The 21,720-nt window shown below is 40.0% G+C and overlaps 1 protein-coding gene across 1 annotated transcript in view; it reads left to right on the top strand.

Moving 5' to 3' along the window:
- Positions 1 to 21,720, top strand: part of LOC120737957 (disintegrin and metalloproteinase domain-containing protein 12-like) — a 77,798-nt gene that overhangs the window by 44,319 nt on the left and 11,759 nt on the right. Inside the window, exons 6-12 of the mRNA XM_040038920.1 lie at positions 1,783 to 1,969; positions 8,645 to 8,710; positions 9,300 to 9,371; positions 9,773 to 9,942; positions 10,938 to 11,022; positions 12,542 to 12,690; positions 18,958 to 19,135. Of these exons, the coding sequence (XP_039894854.1) occupies positions 1,783 to 1,969; positions 8,645 to 8,710; positions 9,300 to 9,371; positions 9,773 to 9,942; positions 10,938 to 11,022; positions 12,542 to 12,690; positions 18,958 to 19,135 (907 nt within the window). The remainder of the gene's footprint in view (positions 1 to 1,782; positions 1,970 to 8,644; positions 8,711 to 9,299; positions 9,372 to 9,772; positions 9,943 to 10,937; positions 11,023 to 12,541; positions 12,691 to 18,957; positions 19,136 to 21,720) is intronic.

Below are 21,720 nucleotides of genomic sequence, written 5' to 3'. Positions count from 1 at the left end.
CAATATGCAAATATGCAAAATTGCTTATCATAATATAATGTTCTATACACAGTTTGATTGCTTTAATTTGTTTTTGTTTTTTTGTTTTTTGTTCTCCACATTGCCAAAAATCCCTCAGTAGCAGTTTTCTATTACATCTGAGTAATAAAGTGGTAATAGCAGGGTAACAAACAGCGTAGTTTAGCGTAATAGCTTGGTAACAATTTGATAAGCTGCTAGAAATAAGAAGGTAATGTCTGTGAGTTTGAATTTTCCCATAGTTATAAAATTGTAATAACCTCATAATAATAAGGTAATATCGGTTGATGTTTTAGTATACAGTATTTGGATAGCATTACTATATTATAATGTTTAAATTAATCCTGCCTTAGCTTCCAAGCATTCTGCTTTGCTTAAAAGCAAATATGTAAATATTATGTTTAATGCTCTGGATTATTAAATGGAAACATCAGCATATTTTATATCTGGACGACAGGAGGAAAGAAAGAAATATTTAAAAAGTCCAATACACAAAAATAAGACGTCATCCATGTTCTCCCGCTCATCCAATTCAGTGTTTTGGGGGGCGGGGCCGCATTTGTCACCGATTAACCTCTAACCATCCAAAGATCCAGCCTCTCCTGCAGCAAGTAGCACCAAGCCGACAACTTGTATACTGACAAATTTGAAGTTTTGAAGGAAGAACAATGGTAAAGCAAGCATGATGTAATTGACAGTTCTTTGAGTATTGTGTTATTTAAAAAGATGCACTATTATATTTTGTGTATAGAGTAAAATAATTAATTCATCTTTTTCCTATTATGCCCAAAATGACATATTGGAACACGTTATTAATGTCTGTCATTAGAAATAAACCACTACTAAATTCACTTGGGGTGGATAGCTATATTCTGAGTACACCACACCTCTAACCCCCTCAACTAAACTGTTGAAGCTGGAGTGGTACATTTTGGGCGAAAACTCTTAATAACATTGGCCAAGTTTTAAACAAGCTCCCAGTTTAGCTGCACACATCAGCTTCCAGGTAAAATTTGGGCTGTGCACAAGTTTTTGTCTGTGCAAAGAGGACAGTTACAACCAATAGTTATGATGCATTAATGGCTTTACTCCAAGTTTTAATGGTTTAGATTATGGCTAATTTGTTGGTTTGTTTAACCTCTCAGGCTGCTTAATTTGTGTTAGTAAATACTGAATTTTCTGCAAACCATGCAAACCAAGGTAAAACCCCATGTATGTAGTACTGTTGCAAATCTTTAAACCTGACATTCATTAAGGTTTTTAAGGCACGTGGAGGATTTCAGTGTTGTCGAAGCGCACTGCAAATGTCAGTGAGGAGTAAGGATTGCAGCAATATCACTGGACACAATCAGGAATGTTTTCGTGAAGCAGCCAGATGTCGACACCCTCTGCAGAGGGATATGCCTGATTGTGAAGCTCATTCTGCTGACCTCAGTCTTGATATTTATTCATTTATTTCAGTTAAACCTGTCTGCATAATAATAACAGATCACCAGAACAGTTTTGACAGGAAGCTACACAATTCTTGACCTGCTCACAGAGACAAATAGCTCCCCATTTGTGTTTGCAGCAGTCAGGCTTGGAGTTGGTTCAGCACGAGTTTGTGTGATTGTGAACATTGTGCAAGGTTTACAGAATCTTACAGTTTATGCACAATGGGTACACTCATCACTAATGACATGTCATCTTGGTTATCGTGTTTGATTATTTTTTTATTGCATTGTCGATATTTGCACCTCTGATAGCCTCTTCCTCGTTCTGCAGGGGTTTTATATCTCTTGGCGAAAGATCCTATGTACTGGAACCACGTGCTGATCGCTCTGATGGGACTCACTGGATTTACACAGCTGAACACCTCAATTTTGCTCCTGGCACCTGTGGCCATGATTTCAACACGACCTATTCATCTGCGCACACAGACGGCAGCCCATTCAAGGCTTTTAGCACAAGGGTAAGGATTATTAAACACATATTTTTTTTCTACAGCTAGTAAACTCTCAGTATGTAGTATGTGATTTTATTTTCATTCAACAAAGGTACACTCTCAGACTGGGGTCATGGTTTGAACTTTAGATCCCTGGCCTTTCAACCTGTCTTTTTTTTCCCTTTCCAAATAAGTCAGATCGTAAAATCAGGCAGAGCAGAGAAAAAGTTTTAGCTTTCAGCCTTCTTTGTAGTTTAAACATTTAACTTCAGTGAAACCTAAAGACGTATCTTTAATAGGACTAACTATTTATACCTGGATAAATTATCTAGTAATGTACAAAAGTCTTGAGCCACTATCAATTTCTTTATGTTTTTTGGGGAAAATGGGATTTATAGGAACACATGTAAATACAGTATATAAGGCAAAACCAGAGTTTGTACAGTTCTAGTGAGCTTTCTAGTCAGTATTTAGTATGGCTACCATTCTTCTTCATCATAGCCTGAACGCCCTTAGGTAAGCTTTCTTGCAATGTTTAGTCTAAGCTCTCCAGAGTTCTTGAAGGATAGTCGAACCTCATTTTTGGATGTCGGCTTCCTTTTGTTCCGCTTTCTGTCAAGATGATCCCACCCTGCTTCAAATATATTGCAGTTCAGGCTCTGGGGAGGCCAGTCAATAACCAGTATTTTTCCATTGTGTGTGTTATCTATCTATCTAGGTATGCTTTTACTGCATTGGAAGTGTGTTTGGGATCAGTGCTTTCCAGATGGTATTATAATGTATGGTGGATCAAAATCTGATGGTACTTTTTTGCATTCATAATTCCACCAATTTTCCACCAATCTCCAGCACCACTGGCTGAAATGCAGTCACAAACTATGACAGAGCCTCCGCCAAGTTTTTAACTTGTTTCTAGACACTCATTGTTGTACCTTTTCCTAACCCGCTCTACAATATTGAAGACAATTTGAACCAAAATATTTCTAACTTCCCGATAAAGATTCATCACTCCATAGTACCACTGATTTTCAGTGCAGCTAATGTGTGATTTGGCTACCTCAGACTTTTCTCTCAGTTTTCCTTCCATTAGAATGGCTTCTTTACAGCAACTGTTCATGCTGAGATCATTTCAGATGAAGCTTTGGTGAACAGTATGTGGATTAATTAAACGACCAGATGCATTTCTTAGGTCTTGTATCAGGTCTTTTTTTAAAATTTCTTTTCCCTTCCTAATGACATGACTTTTGGATGCGGTTCATCTGCTGTGGGAAACTACTTCATTTGCCATCCACTGGTTCAGTTTCCCGAAATTCTTATGAGGACACAATGAACACCATGCCAAGATATAAGTTTTTAGCTAATAGCTTTTGGGGAACCACCTTATTGGTCCAAAAGTAAATCAAAGATAATTGTGTTATCTTTGGCATTTTTTGTAGATTCAACCAAATAAATGGAAAGAAACTTAAAATGGGCTCTTTGCTAAGTTGTCTGCTATGTGTAAACACAACACTGGTTCATCCGTTGAGTCCGTTCAAGCCTTTTTAGGCTTGAATGATTCATAGGTCAGTGTTAAGTACGTTTTTCTGAACATGGTCAGGTTCAGCAAAATGTTTAGATGAGATAAAAGACCTTTGATAAGGCCTGAAGAACTGTTGCTAAAGACTACTTTAAACAATTAAAGAAGTCTGGCTCCTTGGAAGCAAAATATATGGAAATAAGGGGTGATTTTTTTTCATAGCACTCTATGATATATTAACCCCTTTAAAAAAAACGTCTCTCAAGTTCTTTTGTGCAGCCTCTTTATGGGACTGATGGTTATGACAGTATGCTAAAATTAGTAGTTAGCTATTAAATATGTCTTCACAGAGCAGCTACCACAGGCAAAACTCTCTCTGTTTCATAGACTTAAGAGAACATTACAGTCCCCAGTAAGAAATTAACACTTTCTTTTGTTTTTTTGTTTTTTCTTTATGCATTAAGGATGATATTATAATCACGTGAGGCTCTGAAAAAGATGTAAAGATGACCAGCTGCATCAACTAGCTAGAGAGAAATATTTCAATTTGATTTTCTGGACTTCAGACAATATAAAATGCAGAATTGAACAGCGACAGGATATATATTTTTGAAGCCGATACTTGTTCTGACAGATGCTCTGGAGTGTGTTAGGAGAGCAGTTTAAAAAAAAAAAAGCCTGTGAAAAAAGTACATTCGCTGTTTAGCAATAGCATTTGCTCTTAATGTGAGATGAAACTGCTGGGTTGTGCTTACGGCCTCCAGCAGGACCATCCAGAATTAAAGAGATTGCTTTTAAGAAACCCCATCCCACTCTGCCCCCTGCTACAACACTGAGCATAGAGATAAATCACAAGGGGCACGGCCCTGGGGAGTTTCTAACCTCAGAAAGCATAAGCTTTACAGATGATGAGCACTGATAAGTGAAAGACATAAACTCCAGTCATCTTTATCTTTGGGGTGAGGTAAAGCAGGAGTGGACAAACATGGCTGATTAAGCAGATTAGTACAGGGAAGGACTCGGATATAGGTGGTGCATAAGATGAAACAGATGTTCCAGTTGGAGGCTAAGCAAACATACTAAAATCATAATGCAGAAAAAATGTGAGGGACTTTCCAGGGCTTTAGTTAAAACTGATTTTTATTTTTGCAACCATTTCATTGAGATCAGTGTGGGACGCAGACCAAACATATGGGTATAATGGCTGAAACATCCTGTGTTTTCACATTGTTATATTTATTTATTTCTCCGGTATTAGGGATTTTCTGATGTTTTATTGTAGAGCTTGATATCTGCAAATGATTATAGCGCTGGCTTTAGTGGCAAGCGTTGTCTTAAATCTTAAGAGGACTACAAAGATTTAGCACAAATGAACAAACCCTGACAACAACGCAATTTAGAAGTTCAGATGGATTATACCCGTGTGAAAAATGAACTTTTATTTGTTTTATTGGATCAAAATGTTCTCATTTAAAGCACTATGTCCCTAACACTCATTATATGCTAAGAGATGCCAGAATTAGAATGCAAATCATCTCCACTAAGATGCAGTTTATTCATCAGGATGTCGAATGTCACAACCCCATTGTCAAGTTAAAAATGTGAAAACAGAGGAGACAATGTTTTAGACATCAATGTCTAACTAATGGTGAAAGAGCTTAGCAAGCAGTCTTGTTAATATAGGAAAGAGTATGGTAATAAACAGAGTTTAGTGTAGCAAAGAGAGAAGAAGTACATCAAAAAGCACAAAGCCTTATTTGCTGTACTTAGCAGAAGGCATGCAGGTTCATCTCAGCATGTTACACGGGGGCACAGAGGTGTGCACTGTAGCTTTGATAAACTGCAAAGTACCCTGCTTGAGGGTCTAAAGATTAAAAGGTGTGTTGACAAGAGTGCCCTTAGATGATGAACATCAGATGAGGCTGAAAAGGGTAGAGAGATATGATGGCTTGCTGAGAGGAACAGCACGTCTGCAACATGAATTCTAACAAGGACCCATGTTGAAAATGTGACTATCCATAATGACCATGATTTGAGTGTCTTGTCTTTCATGCTTGAAACAGATCATAGCACATGGATGAGTCATGTCTGAAGTCTGCTTTAATTCATATTAAAGAACTATGAGCTTATACATGCTAGCCTAAACTAATTACAGACATCACATCACCTCCTTTGGTAGGTTGAGGGTGTATACCACATCGGCATCTGCTGCCCTGTAGATGCATCCTTCTTTCACTCCATTACCTATAGGTTGATTATCTAGGTTGAGTTTTTTTTATGCACACCAGTGGAAGTTTCATCAATAAAGGGTGTGTCATGCAGATTTTCCAGATAGATGTTAGATAAGATAGATGTTATAAATAGGATAACAGGTTTGTTTTCCACTTTAGATTAGCAGTGTTTTCCTCTTCCAATAGCAGTTTCAGTTTTATTTTGATAAAGATGCTAGAAAGTATCTTTTGTACATTTAGACCTATGACTCTAACTGACTGGATTCTCCTCCAGAACAACATTGCTCTTCACTGAGTTGAAAGAACAGTATTTGTGTGTATTTTTCCTCCCCAGTGGCCTCCTAGAGACTTAATCACCATAGGGTGTATTTAGAGCACACTTGCCCATCCTGGCTTATCTATGGAGGAGGCAGATAAGAGCAGAGAGGATCCAAGCTGCCAGGCCAGCAAGGATAAAGAGGCTCAGGTTGAAAGAGGGCCATGGTGTGAAGTCAGAACCTTTAGCTCGCAGGATCTGCAAGTGTGTGAGTGGAAAGAACAAGATTGTGTGCATGTGTGTACCTATATGCAGGTGAAACAGACTGTAGCGCCGCGTGTTGTATCAAGTAGTTGATGCCAAAGCATGTGATCAGTATGTACTTTGTGACCACAGGCTGTGAATTCTTTTACAATTGGATTTATAGAAGTTGCATCATCATCACAATGGCGATTTTATAAGTTTCATTTCATAAATACCATTAGATCAAAATTTTAATGAACCAGTTTATGCCCAAACACTAACGACATTCCATTCAATGTTTTTCAATTTACTGCTAATCAGCAGTAATGGTAATGGTAAATAACTTAAATAGGACTGGACACTCCTGTTTAGTATTAAAATGTCAGCCTAACAATTTTAGCAATAACAATTTTACCTTTAAAAATCCTCAGCCAGGCCATTATTCTTTATATTTTACTTCCAAGGAGTCAGACTCAAGTACTGTTTAATGCTTATTCAAGCATTAAAAACTGCACCTAATTTAAGGGATGACTCCAATGTTGTGTCTAGACATAACAGAGATCATTTCTTAAGGCATTTTGTTACTAGCAGCCTGTCACAAAACACACAATTTGTATTCTTTTTCTTTAGCTCAATCTATGAAAAATGCCAAAGGAATATAGGTTCACAGACATAAAGTAGCATTTTGTATTAATGAGGTGATTCCCAAGGAGCTATTAGCCAAAAACTTGGCATATCTGGGCATGGTGTGCAGTCTGTCCTTAAAAACATTAAGAAAATTGGGCAGAGTGGAGTGGAAGACCTAAACAACAATCTACAGCAGTATTTACTGCTCTCAGAAATCCACAAAGACCTGTCAGAAAACGTTGATCCAGCATCTGTTGAATAAAGGTGATCAACTAAATATTGATTTTTAAGCCTTTTTTTCCTTATATTTTGTATTTCCATATACATTTATAAACGTTTCAATAAGTCGCTGTACTTTGTTTTCTCATTTTCCTACCAAAACACAAAGAAATCAGGGGTGGCACAAGACTTGATGCTGTGTCTTAAGTATACTCGCTGCTGTAACTGATATTATTTCAAAAATTTTCATTTTAGTTTCACACCATTTTCCTGTCTATTCAAAACAGGTTGAACACTCACAATCTCTGACCACACAAAAAAGAGCTGAATATTCATTATACTGTATATAAACGATGGGTGTAGCTTCCCTGCCCAGTGCCTTAACCCTCTGGGGTCGACGGACGCGCCAGGCGCGTGGAAAACTGGACTGATACACCTCCTGTTGTCAGACCTGCAGGATTAAGGCCTGTGGTATTCTCCTCTGTCTTATAATGGACAGAAACTCTTTTTTTGGAGTGGCACAAATATTTTGTGTGCCTTCTTATTTGATGCAGAACACCTGATTGTTCTGTAAATAGTTTTAAATGGTTATATAAAAACCGCCTGAGGCCTTGGCTGTATTTGTAGGTAAATAGTACCATATAACTTTGTTGTTTGCGAAATTTGTGCATAATTTTTTAGAATTGTGCAATTTCTATTTGCATTTCAAGTTATGAAAATGATTCATTAGACATGTTTGTGGTTTTTACAGTAAAAATATACCTTTCTTCTACTCAGATTTTAATTTTTTTGTCTGAATTTAGATCAATTGTGCTAATATAGTATGTCAAAATCAAAAAAGAACTCAAATTTCAGATATTTGAGGTTGTGCTGAAAATAATGATACCAAACAAGGCAAGATAAACAGTTGTTAAAAGTGAAATATAAAGGTAAAATCAAAAGTAGTCAAAAACGGCCAATTATACCCTGGACCCCAGAGGGTTAAACCTGCATTCTTTATAATAACCATCTGGGGGAGAATCCTCTGGGTGCAAAAAAAAAAAAAAAAAAAAAAAAAGCTGGTAAAATCCCCATAAATTTGTCTGAAAATTTTATTTTATATCTATTTAGCAAATCAAAAATCTTTTTACGTTTTATAGAGAAAATCTAGTCATTTCTTTATATTGTGTGCCAACAGACCATGCAGCACTGCACTAAACAAGCAATAGTGATTCGTTTGGAGTGTTATCAGATTTGTGTGACCTTAGTGGCTCTTACTGGGTCAGATGTGAAGCGTAGCTGATTGTTTTTTGCTGATTTTCATTTCTGCTGCCTTTTGTGTAGAGTGCAGTTCAGGTGAAAAGCCATCTCGAGTGGCCACCTGCTGAATTTAGGCTGCCCTTTCCAGAAAGCTGCAGTAAAGTGCTCCTTACTAACATCCTTCTCTCTCTACCCTCTCCTCCCTACTCCTTTCTTCTCATCCCCTGGTTTATTGTTTTGTTATTTGCACCCTCCACCTCCTCTGTCATTTTCTTTTCTTGGATTCATATCTCCTGTTCCTCCATCTTTCATCCTTTTCTGCTTTCCATCCAACTGTTGCCTGTCCACTCCCTTTCATTTATCTCTTGCAGCATAAACGCCATGCCCAGACTACAACCAAGTATGTGGAGCTGATCATCGTGGCTGACAACCGAGAGGTAAGCAGAGGTCAAACGTCTCATCATCCTCTTCATCTTCCTGCTGACTTCCAAAGTAAAGAGGCTCAAAGACCAGATCCCAAGCTAGCTTCCTTCCCCTTGAGACACAGATAAGAAGGCGCCACCACTGCCTTTGTGTCAGCTCTGATGCGTCCACTCGCTCCCCCAATTCGCTCTCCAGCTCCATCTACATCCCGCTGCATACATCACTGACCACTTGCCTCACAAATGAGACCGTTCCTTATGTGGGCTCTTAGACCTTTTAAGAAAGCTAAAAGAAGAAACAGTTTCTCACTAGTTTGAGACACATGGGTCAAAGTCACATGCTTTAGAGCCTGAATAAATTCTGAATATAATACAAAGCAGTTGAGGTTATCTTCTCAGCATAACCTTTACCGAGGAGCCTTTTGATGATAACAGCTACAGCAGCAGTGGCAAGAATGGGGGTTAGAGCGCACCCTATGAAGACATTTCTACAACTGATACAGTGTTACACTATAATGCGATATGTCCAAAATACTATCTTTGAGGGTAATAAGCATTCAAGAGGGCAGCACTTTGCTTCATTCTCTCTACTTGTATTGTTCAGTTTCAGAAGCAAGGCAAGGACATGGACAAAGTCAAGCAGCGGCTGGCTGAGATTGCTAATTACGTGGACAAGGTAACAATTGAATCCAAAGAGGGAATGCAGTGGTGGATTGTGATTTATTAGAGGTCACATTAAGCCTGGTGAGAATTGACCGACCTGCGGGCAGAGGTTGATTGGATTATGAATGGATGATCAATTTCATAACTTGGCTGGGCATTTTGTGATGCAGCCAGTTTAATAGATTGTGCCGTGGGTGGCTGTTAAACACAACAGAAGCAAAAAGCTGATTTATTCATATGGAGAGCCATACGCTGATAAATATTTAAGGACTTATACAGAGCCACTTTCGGTTTTAAGTGACTTTTTCTATAGCATTTGTGGTTAATAGGTAATTTGCAGTAAAGACAGTGGCAAAAATATTAAACACATCTATAATCGCATCCCTCTCCCTGCTTCCGACTCCAAACTGTTAGTTCTACAGGGCTCTGAATATCCGTGTGGCTCTCGTGGGGCTGGAGGTGTGGAGTGATGTGGACAAGTGTCCCATAACCCAGGACCCATTTACTACCTTGCACGAGTTCCTGGACTGGAGAAAGGTCAAGCTGTTGCCTCAAAAGCCACATGACAACGCCCAGCTAATCAGGTACTGTAGCATAGAGATGCAATGCCTGTGTTTAGGATAAATCCTTTGTATGAAAGGTTTTCTTTATTCGCAACTAAACAAAAGATGCTTAGTAGTACAGTTGATGGTTATTCTTTGGAGCTACCCAGTTTACTGGGTGGTGTAGAGTTTCTAAAATAAACACATGACTACAAAAAATTGAACTCCCACCTTTTAAAACATCTGCAAAACCCGTAGCGCACAACATATTTGATTTTTTTTAAATACACAACACAAAATTATAAAGTAAAAGGTCATTTTTAACCATTATTTATAGCCTACATTGTCCACCAGTTACAGAACGACCCATCCTACGGTATGTGGGTAGATGCTAGCCACACAGACGCTGTCAAGGAGACATGATGGGTGTTTGGGTCTTTACACAGTTGTTACCCCTCTCATTTGGTAGATGAATGTTAACAAAACAACCACGGCTAAAAAAGAAAACATTCAGAGAACAATGGCTCTGTTACAGCTGCCAGTAAAACAAATGTTAAAAGAAACATGAGGTGGGATTTTTTAACGAATATATCATTTTTAGTCAGTGGAAAGACATTAACAGTAGCAGTGTTACAGTAGTTGTTGGTCTGTCAGTAAAAGACTTAAAACTGTAAGGTGAGATGTGTGGGCATTTATCTAAGGTGATGTATAATTTCACACAGCTGCTAACTTGGCCGTATGCTCCCGATTTTGAATAAAGCTTCAGCTTATTTGGCATTCACGACAAATTAGAAGCAAATGAAATGCTTCCTGCCCTTGTATGAAAGCCTTAATATATGTTTTTGAAATGCAGCTGCCAGAGCACATTTGCACTGGTGGACCCGCAGCAGTCTTCAAAACATCATCTTCTGTTACAGGAAACGCAGCATATTGCTAGTGGTCAGAAATCCTCAACGGCGCCTTTGATGACAGAAGTGTGAACACATGCATGGCTGCATATTTGAGCAATATAGTAACCACTGTGTTCTCATTTTCAGTGGGGTGTATTTCCAGGGAACCACTATTGGTATGGCACCCATCATGAGTATGTGCACAGCGGAGCAGTCAGGAGGAATCGTCATGGTAGGCTAATAAGTGTGTTTTTAAGAAGGGTATGAGGAGGGTATACATGGGAAACGCCACTGAATCGCATTTAATACATTTTAAGGGTGAATGAAAATGCAAGTCATAAATAATGAATCATTACAGAACTTTAATGTGTTGCATTAGCACAAGTCATCCTATTATTTCAGTCTTAAAGGCCTGGCTGGCTGGTTAGGTTTGGTCGCCAGATGGTTCTTCACTCTTGTCCTGCAGATGGTAAAGTAGGGAGTGGATCATTAGGATAGAACTGTGTACTGTATGCACACATACTTAAGGCTGTAGAAATGGGGATTAACCCCCAGCCACTGATGACCGTGTTTGACCGGGTTGTGTCTCTTCATTTACCAGCTACCTTTGAACTCATTAGTTAGGCTTTCCCTGTGGGTCTCATTGCTCTCTCTCCAGGCAGTTAAATCTTAGACATGTCAGACATGAGGAATCTCAATTCACCAGCCCTAAATGTCATTTCATTTCATTGGTGTGGTGAGACGAAGCACAGACGGTTGCGTGACATGCCCTCCTGAGCTCCTCAGCCTCATCTGTTGGTAAATGAGTCTGAATGGGGTTTTTCCAGGAAACAGAATCCAACTTATTTGCATGAATCTGGGCTGCACATTTGGATTGCACTCAAAATAGCTGACTGTTTCTTTCAAAAGCCCCCAGCAGAGCAGTTCAGCAGCCTAAGCTTGATTTGCACAGTGCTACAAAATAACGTGCTGTGACGAGAGACTCCAAAAGTGAGGTGGTCTGACATGTACAGCTTTGCATCCATGATAGCCATCTACTGTATATTATTTATATGCCCTCTTTGTGTGTTAATGCTTTGAACACCTTGCAGAAAATCCCCAGCAAACATCAGGTTTCACTCTGTGTGCCACTGTAGGTTCATGTTTACTGTGCATCTGCTAACACCGTCTATTTTTAATTTCTGTCCTGCCAAAATTGAGTGTCTGATTTTCACCGAGGCCGTTTGGTTTTTCTTTGTCTTCCAACCTATTTGCCGAGAGGATGTCTTTATTTGTGAAGATGAAGCAGCACATCTGCCTCTGTCAGAGTTTGACGAGCGAGCTGAAGGTGACAGCCCGCAGTCTGCTTTCATAGCTCATTTCTGTGCCTCAGTGTCGAGCAGACGAAATGCTCTGATAAGCACAGATTCAACAGAATTGTTTGTTTAATCTTGGCAATATGCAATTAGACTCACTTGTTTTGAGTAATGTTTCTCCAGTGGCTCCTGTGGGGAACAACAATTTGGCTTGCGTTAATTTTTTTTGTTATTTGGTATTTTCCTCAGAGAATGCAATCAGAAACGTCTGTTCTTAATTAGCTTCTGCTATTGTTGCTGCGACAGATCTGTATACTGAGCAAATTTAATAATGGATATTGCTTCATGGATTCATGCCTAGCCTGGAAATACAGAGATAGCTCTGAATCACGAGGTAAAGAGGTTTGAGGGGAGATGAGGTAAGACGGCACGTTTTGTGATTGATCTCTTTTGCAGGACCATTCAGACAACCCCCTGGGTGCTGCAGTCACTCTGGCCCACGAGCTTGGACACAACTTTGGGATGAACCATGACACGCCAGAACGGGGGTGCGGCTGTAGAGTGACTGTGGATCGTGGAGGCTGCATCATGACTCCCTCCACTGGGTGAGTCACAGTTTCAGCTCCACCCCATCTTAAAAAACACAGGCACACATCTAAAATACATCATTATAATATAAAACTATCACTAATTTAAATTAATGTACTCATTAAGTACAGTAAGTGTCATCAAAAAACCCTGATTGCGATCTTATGTAAACATAATTCCACATGCTCTTCCCTTGTAATTTATTGTTTGCTGAGCAGTAAGCAAATTATGCCAATTAACTGTTGGGCCATTGGGTTTATGGCAGATTCAACAGCTGTGCTAATGCCCCAAGGCAATATGACTCACTCCGAATGGGAAGCCAGTAGTTCAGTGGCAGTGCATGGCCGTGACAGCACAAGACACTGACTGACTTATTCCCTGACATAATGCAGATGATGTCTTGCAGACTAAAGATGTGTACTGTACATGTGGAAACAAGAAAGTTGCTCATTAAGAGTATCTGAGTGACAAAATGGCTTAAAATTCAACAGCTCAATTACATCTAATTGTTCACCATAGTCTTGACATCTTATAGTAGACCCAGCAGATGCAGAGGACGTTCTGAGAAGAAACATTGGGGTGTCTGTTTCAGCCAAGGCCTTGTGGTCTGTGGGAGCCTCCGACTGGTGTTTATGCTGGAAACATCCCTCTCTATTTGGTTTGGCCCAAGCCCATGAAAAACACCATAACAGTATTCCTTATTATAGACTTGGAAAACAACCGAGTCGTAAGAAGTGTAGATTTACATTATACTCTGATTGAGGGTATTCCTGGTCAAGGTCTTTGCCAAATATGGCAACAGAGTGAATATATTAAAAAGGGAAAGAAATGTTTGTTGAAGTAGAAATAAAATGGTTTTGTGTTTCCTTTGCTCTCCTCCTCTTGTCGTCTGGCTCTCCCCTTTTCACAGACAGTTACAGTGACGCTATTCTTTGATATACATGCAACTTTAATGCTGGAAAATCTCTTAGCAGCCCCAAGTAAATAATTGAAGACCCCTGAAAACGGTAGTTTTAATGTAGGCAAAACCCACCACCTTCTCCTTACTGTTTGAATCTGAAGTTGCATGTAGCAATGATGAACCTCTCTGAATGTGAAAAAAGGTGTTTGTGCCACACTTTAAATAAAGGCAAATTAAATAATACATGAATATTTAGCATGTTTTTCTCCACGGAGACTGTTTGCTTTTTTTTTTTGATTATTATAGCAGACAAAAGAAATAAATTATTTAGTCCTTGGTTTTAAAAATAATCCCCTCTACTCCTCCTCTTTGCTCAATATTTCTGCCCTGCTTTTTAATCCAGGATTAAGGAACCAATACATTTAAATAAGGATGTTTAGGAACTCTACATACTCTCATTCTGCCTCTTTATTTATTCCAGGTCAGTACCATAAAGTTTCCCCCATGGGTCCAGTTCAAGGCCCCTGCAGTTGCTTAAAAGCACTATATTTCTGCAAACATTTTGCTAAAATTACCCGAATTCTGTTTTTCTTTTTAGAGAGAAAATCAGATATTTTTACGAAACCGTGTTATCTTACACACCTCTACTCAAGGCCTGCTCTGGAAAGAACTGGCACAAATGCCTGTCTGATTATCAGCCCCTCCATTCTGTAATTGAAAGTACTGGCAAGGCTCGCCTACACTCAGTCAATCATGAGTACCATTTTTTTTTCATAAGTTTCTTTTGTTTTAGTTAAATGGCACAGAGTAATTGTAGGTTCACAGGAACATTGTTGCTTATATACAGGTGCCCTTCAAACTCTCCTGGCCTTGCTGTGGCTCCAGGAATAAGGCAAAGGAGATAATGAGATCCAGTTTGTCATTGTTACTGTGGGGTAGAGAGTGTTTGTGGGGTAGATGATGGGGGCGGGCAATAAAACTGCAAGCTGACCCAGTGCCAACTACACATCTGCACAGAGGACTGCTTGTTTCCTGTTCACACTGGTCACGGCCATTTGTTGCGTCCTCCTCTCTATCCATCTCTGCATCCACCCATTAGCTCTAAATGAGAACACGCTGGTATTTCTCATCCTTTGAGATTATATCTCCTCGACAAACGCACAAACACAAACACAGCAAATGAGCTCATCGCTCTTTTGCGGACACATGAGCATGTGTGTGCACAAACATGAGAAATCCATGTTTTTGAAAGACTAATGCAGAAACTACAGTTGTGCATTAGTCTCCCAGTCCTCTTCCGTTTTATTCCGTTGTGTCCGAGCTCCAGGTTTGATGATCTGGTTTACTGTTTATTGACCGGTTTTTGTGCTTTCATTCAGAAAGTGCAGCTTTCTGGATGGAAGCTGTTTATCGCAAGGGCCATAAAGTAAGATGTTGAGCTCATAAAACATACAGCAGGGTGTGCAGGACATGAGAATGAAAAAAGAGAGTATAGACTACATTCTGACTGAACAGCAGCTTGGCTCAAATCAAAATGGGATAGAGCGTCTTGGTTTTCAAAAATAAAAAAGATGAATGATTCTCATAATTTTAGAAAAACTGACATGTCATTCTAGCTAAAACATATTGGCTCTTAGGTATATGCAGATAGCACTGATTTTCTGGGCATGCATGTCCTTGATGTGTTCTGAAAGAGAGTGTGTTGCAAAATGACTGTAATACAAAGCTGATATATATGTTTTGTCATTAAATAATTAGAAATCACAGAAAGTGAGTCAAAGGCATGCCATGGAAATGTGACTCATGCCCCACTGATGAACAGGAACTCACTAGTGCGCCTTGTTTAATTGGCTCCGTGGGGAAAACAGTGCTCTTCAGTATCTACAACAAGGCCCTGCTGACATGGCATCAAGGAGTAACAGCAGATCATATGACCTAATGGCATCGCTTAGAGCTCGGGCTCTACTTGCATTAAGGAATCTGTAAAAATCCATATGAAATATCTGGTGAAGCAGCAGTCGTTTTGTTCGTCAGTTGTCATGTTCAGCTTCAAATTTTCTTTGTTCACAATTGTGCCAGAACATTAGGTCTTCCTAAATGTATGTCAGTAAAAGGCTAATTTGGTATTTTTAAAAATATTCTCACTGGATATTGCAGAAGATCTGATTCATAACCTCATCACTGTTTCGTGGCTGAAAAGATGCAGTATAAATTTAATTTTTGTGATCTGAACTGCAAGGACGGAAAGGCTGTGAGGAAAAAGCCCCGCTGAGCTAAATTTGGGTCTAACAGCTCTCTGAATTTTAATGTGATACTTTGCAACTAATCACTGGTATAATAGGGTTTGGCTTTAAGGTCATAGTTTACAGCGAACGCTCATATTAACATGACGCTCGTGTGTTGGTTATTTTATGTTTTAATAAGAAATATGTAGGGAGGCAGGACATTTTGTCAGATATATCTTCCTTTAAAGATTACTTCATTCACCTCTTCAAACAAAACAAACAAACACAAACAAATGTCACAGTTTATCTACCTTGTTGTTGGAGCAGCAAAGCTTCCAGCTCTGTATTGTGCACTGTGCAGAAATTATTCCTTATCATAGACCGATCCCCACTCTCTCCATTTGCATCGATGTTGCTACACTGTAGTCAGTGATTGTTTTGTACTCTCTTTCAACCATCAAATGCTGGACCTCTGAAGCTTAGGGGCCAACTGTCAAACACTGACTATAAGTCGGAGATGAACCAGAGAGCACAAAAAACATTCAATCTATACTGGAATTAGAGCATGAGTGGGTGGGAAACATTGAGTTCGATAAGACGGAACAAAGATTTGTCGTAAAGGCAAGGCAATTCGACTTAAACCAAGACAAGAATGGGATCAGCTGGGAACAAGATTGAGTCAAACTGGGTCTTTTGGCCGAGACGATGAGTGGTTGTCTTCAGCATTTCCAGTTCACCGTATGCACCAGATGTGCCAGCCATTACTGGCCTTGGCAATGGCCTGCTAGCCCTGAGGACTGCAGCTGCTAAATGCCATCCACTGTAAATCATTGGTGCCTCTGCCTTTTCACAGTCATTATTCCTCCTCCTACCTCCAGATTGTTAGGCTATACCAATTATTTGTGTATTGCCTCTCATAAAGAACAGCTGGATCCCTGAGCAGCTCGTGTATCTCAAGAGTTACAAAAAGAAAAAAAAGACGGACGTGAGAGTTTTGTCATGCATTGCACAGGCTGGTAATTGAAGAGCAGGGCTGAGTTCATGGAAACTGAATGAATGCAACGAAGGAGGGGGTTCAACTTTTCAACGGGCAATTTTGGCTCAGGCTTTGGGGGCAAGGAGGAAATCAACAACAGCAGTTGCTAAGGAAGTGCCCTGCTTGTTGAACAGCAGTCTTGACAGCTGTTGATCAGAGAGGAGGAGGAGGGGGAAAGAGGGCACAATTATGGTTATTACTACAGCTGTCTTTAATGCTCTTTCCTTTCACCATTTCATTTCATTACAAAGCCACTCTGATCTTTTGCTTTAATCCAGAATGTCTGGAGATCTGCTTGGAGGTAACCCACTTTTACCTAATGCAACCTGCGAACGGGGTGGGGGGGTCAGCAGCGAGGGGTGATGTAAGCCGCCTCCGCACATGTTGGAAATCAAAGACAAGCCAAGAATGAGGCCGTGCCAAACATTCACAAAGTGTCATGACATATTTAGAGCTGTATTAGATGTGAAAACCCAATCAGAGGGAAACACAGTTTGAAAGAGTTGCCAGCATTAAGTTACACAGACATTTCTCCTTCTCAGAAGTCAAAGATTCCAAAGAGTAAGTGTTTTATAGCTTGTGTGCAATACAGCCAGTGGGTCTCAACAGCTCTACTACATTCATACTGACCTCAGTGAAGTGAAGAATTGTGGGTTGTTTGCAGTTGTGACATTTCCTGTCAACAATCCACCAGAAAAACCTTTAAAAATTACATAAAAATATCATCAAATTAATGCCAGTAAAGTTTTACCAGTCTGGATTTCATGTTTGACTGTGTCTATAATATTCAGTTGTTGAGCACGTTGCTGCTGTGGCCAGGTTCAAGACAGATGTGTTTTCTATGGTAGAAAAGGTCTCTCTTTCCCATGCAAAGGAAAGAAAATCAGGCTTTTAAAGCCACAGGCACGAACAGGCACGTGGGTGGCAGAGGTGGTAAAGGGTCAGCATTAGTGTTGATGGCATAAATAATAAAATGGCACGATAATAATACATTTTATTTAAATGACACCCTTTTTCAAAAGGGCTTTTACAGACTAGCAAGAAAGCAGAATAAAGCCGATCATTAAGGTCCAACAAAACAAGATAAATCTACGGTGAAGTTGGCGGGGATAGGTGCAAAATGCAAGATACAAGATGACAATTTAAATAATAAATATCAATAAAAGAATAAAAGCAATAGAGCAGAAACAATAAACAATGAAGAAAGACAACGATAAGAGAATAATGGAAAACTGAGACTGTGAGAGATGGCTTCACATAAAAGAGGAAGTGATTTTTAAAGAGGTCACTTATTCAGTGAGACTTATCTGCTTATCTCAGGCGGGTCTCTCCAGAGTCGAGGGGGCCCTGATGAGAATGTACATTTAAAAAAAAATTCAAGGGTCCTTCATCACACCGGTTGAACGAGACATTTGGGTATCAAATCATCCACGAATTGTCTCATGCATGTACTTATCTATGAAGCACAGCACTGATATAAGTTTGAAGATTACGTATATATTCATCCATTCCAGCTTTGTGCTGAGTTTTATTGTGTCAGTGGAGTATTAAAAATCTCATATGGTGCTTTTGTATCAGGAGTCACAAAGAATGAGATACAATCTGGACTTATTCATGCACATTTTACACAGACGCTGTCATCTAAGGCACTATATTATCACAGAAAAGCTCAATAAAGCCACATGAGGTCTTTAACAAAGCTTTTGGCAGACACAGCCTTGGGCCGAGTGCTTTCCCCACGGAGCAGACCACCCTCTCTCTCTGTTCCAAAAACAATATTAAAAACACACAATCCCCTATTTCTCCTAAATTTATGGGTGTTGTACGTCTTGCAGAGGAAGCACTTTTTGGGTTGAGTGTTCATAATCCTTTTCTCATAAAATATGTCTAATCAGATCTCCCACTCTCCATGGAGAGAGAAGTCACAGGGGCCCTGTGCTGTTCATATGCTGATGGAACTTTGGAGAGCTCGCTGAGCTCTAGTGGTTAATTGATTTTGTGATTAGCAGCAATTAGCCCTGATTACATTAGACTAAAGAGGGCTCTCGTGGGGGGATCTCAGTTGTCTTCTTGCTCTCTCTCTCTATTTGTGTGACTCACGTAACATTTCCTTCACTCGCAGGTATCCTTTTCCTACGGTGTTCAGCAGCTGCAGCAGGAAGGACCTCACAGCTAGTTTCGAAAAAGGCGTTGGAATGTGTCTCTTCAATATGCCAGAGGTCAAAGTGCTGTATGGTGGGCAGAAATGTGGCAACGGCTATGTGGAGGAGGGAGAGGAGTGTGACTGTGGAGAACTGGAGGTGAGGGTGCTGTAGGTCATAATAAAAAAAAATAAAAAATGTTTTTATTTTCAGGTCTCTTGCAGCTTTTGCCAAAAACTCTTAGCTGCTACTCATAAATCATTGTTAATTATGTTTTCCATTCTACAGCAAATTAAATAAGGAGACATGCTAGAGGGGCGTGCTGCCCTGACACTAGTAGTTCGCCTCAGCTTCAAATCTAATGGCACAAAGCTTTTGTATTGCAAACACGTTCTTCTGATAATTAGGTTAAAGATATGAGTATGGATTAATTCAATCAGTGGAAAGAAGACATGTTTGCGAGGGTTGATGTCTAATTGTGATACAGTACACTGAGAGGAAGCACTGCTGACAGTTTCACACTGTCAACTAGTGAATTATTTAAATGAATCTGCATTGGCATGCACATATTTAATGGAAGTGCATGTTGCCAACTGTTACAACTGCAGGATGATAAAACAGATAATCGTGATTCGGCTGACAATTAGCAGAGGCGAGCTGCTTATCGAATTATGAAATATGAAGGCGACATCTATTGTGATTTAGAGGGATATTTTGAATTACATAATAGCCTAAATGAGAGAACGCCTTGTTGTCTTTTGTAATTTGTTTATGCTTTTACGCCCCATGAGTCCTTTTGTGAGCTGCTCAAGTTTCAGTCAGGGTCACACTGAAAGTGGCCTTGTCCTTAAAAACAAAGAGCTAACATAAGCTCCGCTGACCTGAGCCAGCAACAACAATAAAGCTCTCCACAAAACTGAGCAGAGTCGTGCCAACTCAGGCCAGATCAGAGTTCTCAGCCAGCACCCCTCTCCGCCATTAAAAAGCCTCATTAAAAACTCTGGGTCCTGCTCCTCACAATCACTGGCTACTTCTTTTCAGCGTGACTTCTCTGCCTCTTTTTGGCCCCAGGGACCATGGGAAAGGCCCTTAATGGTTTTCAGACTGAAAGAAGTTTTGGAAGGCCCATCATATCAGCTGTGTCCCCTGCCAGGTCCATCCATCCACTTCCTCCCAACTCTTGCAGCATATTCAGACTATAATGGCAAAAGGAAAAGAGCTGACCCTCGGGGGTCCAGACAACCCAGATCATATATGCACAAGCACACACACACACACACACACACACACACACACACAGTGCATATCGTATATTCTGAGTCTTGATTGAATTCTTGCTTCCATGTGTATTGGAAAGCAGTGTTACTGATTGGTGCGGTGCATGGGTCACGATAGAGGCTAACAGGAAACAGATGGTCCTCAACAGTGAGATGGGAAATGTTATTGTAGATCTGCCCTCTCTCTCTCTCTCTCTCTCTCTCTCTCTCTCTCTCTCTCTCCAAAATGCCTCTGGATGCTATCTAAGTGACCTAAACCAACCAGAGCAATGAAATAAGTGATGGCATGCTGAGTGACAAAAATGTAAACAGAGCATGTCAGTCATCGTATCGCACCTGCTCTATTTCAGATAAATGGAATGGAATCTATAGCTGCCCCTAAAGGTGCGTGATTAAAATATTTTTTTAAATTAATGCACTGATTGGGAACAGTCCCCTCATTTTTTTCCATCAGCCTCCACATCTGCACCTGGAACGTTCTTGGGAAACTGGACAAAGTTGGAGATGCCTGTAAATTTATAACCATAGTTTAAAAAAAAGGGCATATTTGTATGCTGAGCTTAAACCTCCTTTTGCCAAAGGCTTTTTCAAAAGCTCACAAAATCGTTTTAAATGTGTATTAAAGTGAGGTTATATTTCCACAACGCTTTGATCTATCACAACCATGCCACAGATGTTTTCTAGTCCATCCATCCATCCATCCATCCATCAATTTTCTGCTTTATGTCTGGGGTGGACACCCTTATTTCTCTGTCCCTGGCCAGCACCTGCAGCTTTTCCAGGGGAGCACTAATAGGTTTAATATCTCTGATATATCCTGGGTCTGCCCTACACCTCATGTTCAGGATGTTTTACAGTCTTCACCGAAATGCCTCAGCCTCACAAAAGTTGTCAAATGCAGTTTAATTTTTCTAAACCATAATCGTTATTGCTAAAAGTATTAACTCACCCATCCAAATCATTGAATTGAGGTGTTCCAATCTTTTCCATGGCCACAGGTGTATAAAATCAAGTACCTAGGCAGGTACTTTCTCAGGCGCTCAGTGAATTCCAGCATGGCACCGTGATAGGATGCCACCTGTGCAACAAGTCCAGGTGTGAAATGTGTTCACTACTAAATATTCACAGTCAACTAATAGTGGAATTATAACAAAGTGGAAGTGACAGGGAATGACAGCAACTCAGTCATAAAACAGTAAGCCAAGTAAAGTCACAAAGCGGGGTCAGTGGATGCTGAGGCTAATAGTGCGCAACTTTCCACAGAGTTAATAGCTACAGACCTCCAAACTTCACGTGCCCTTCAGATTAGCTCAAGAACAGTGTAGTGTGGGAACAGTTTGGGGACAGCCCCTTCCTGTTCCAACATGATCGTGCACCAGTGCACAAAGCAAACGTCCATAGCGACATGGATGAGGAAGTTTGGTGTGGAAGAACTTGACTGGCCTGCACAGAGTCCTGACTTCAATC

Source organism: Simochromis diagramma, unplaced genomic scaffold, assembly GCF_900408965.1.
Source record: "Simochromis diagramma unplaced genomic scaffold, fSimDia1.1 OVJJ01000402.1, whole genome shotgun sequence".
NCBI lineage: Eukaryota > Metazoa > Chordata > Actinopteri > Cichliformes > Cichlidae > Simochromis > Simochromis diagramma.
This window is presented reverse-complemented; position numbering and strand designations above follow the sequence as displayed.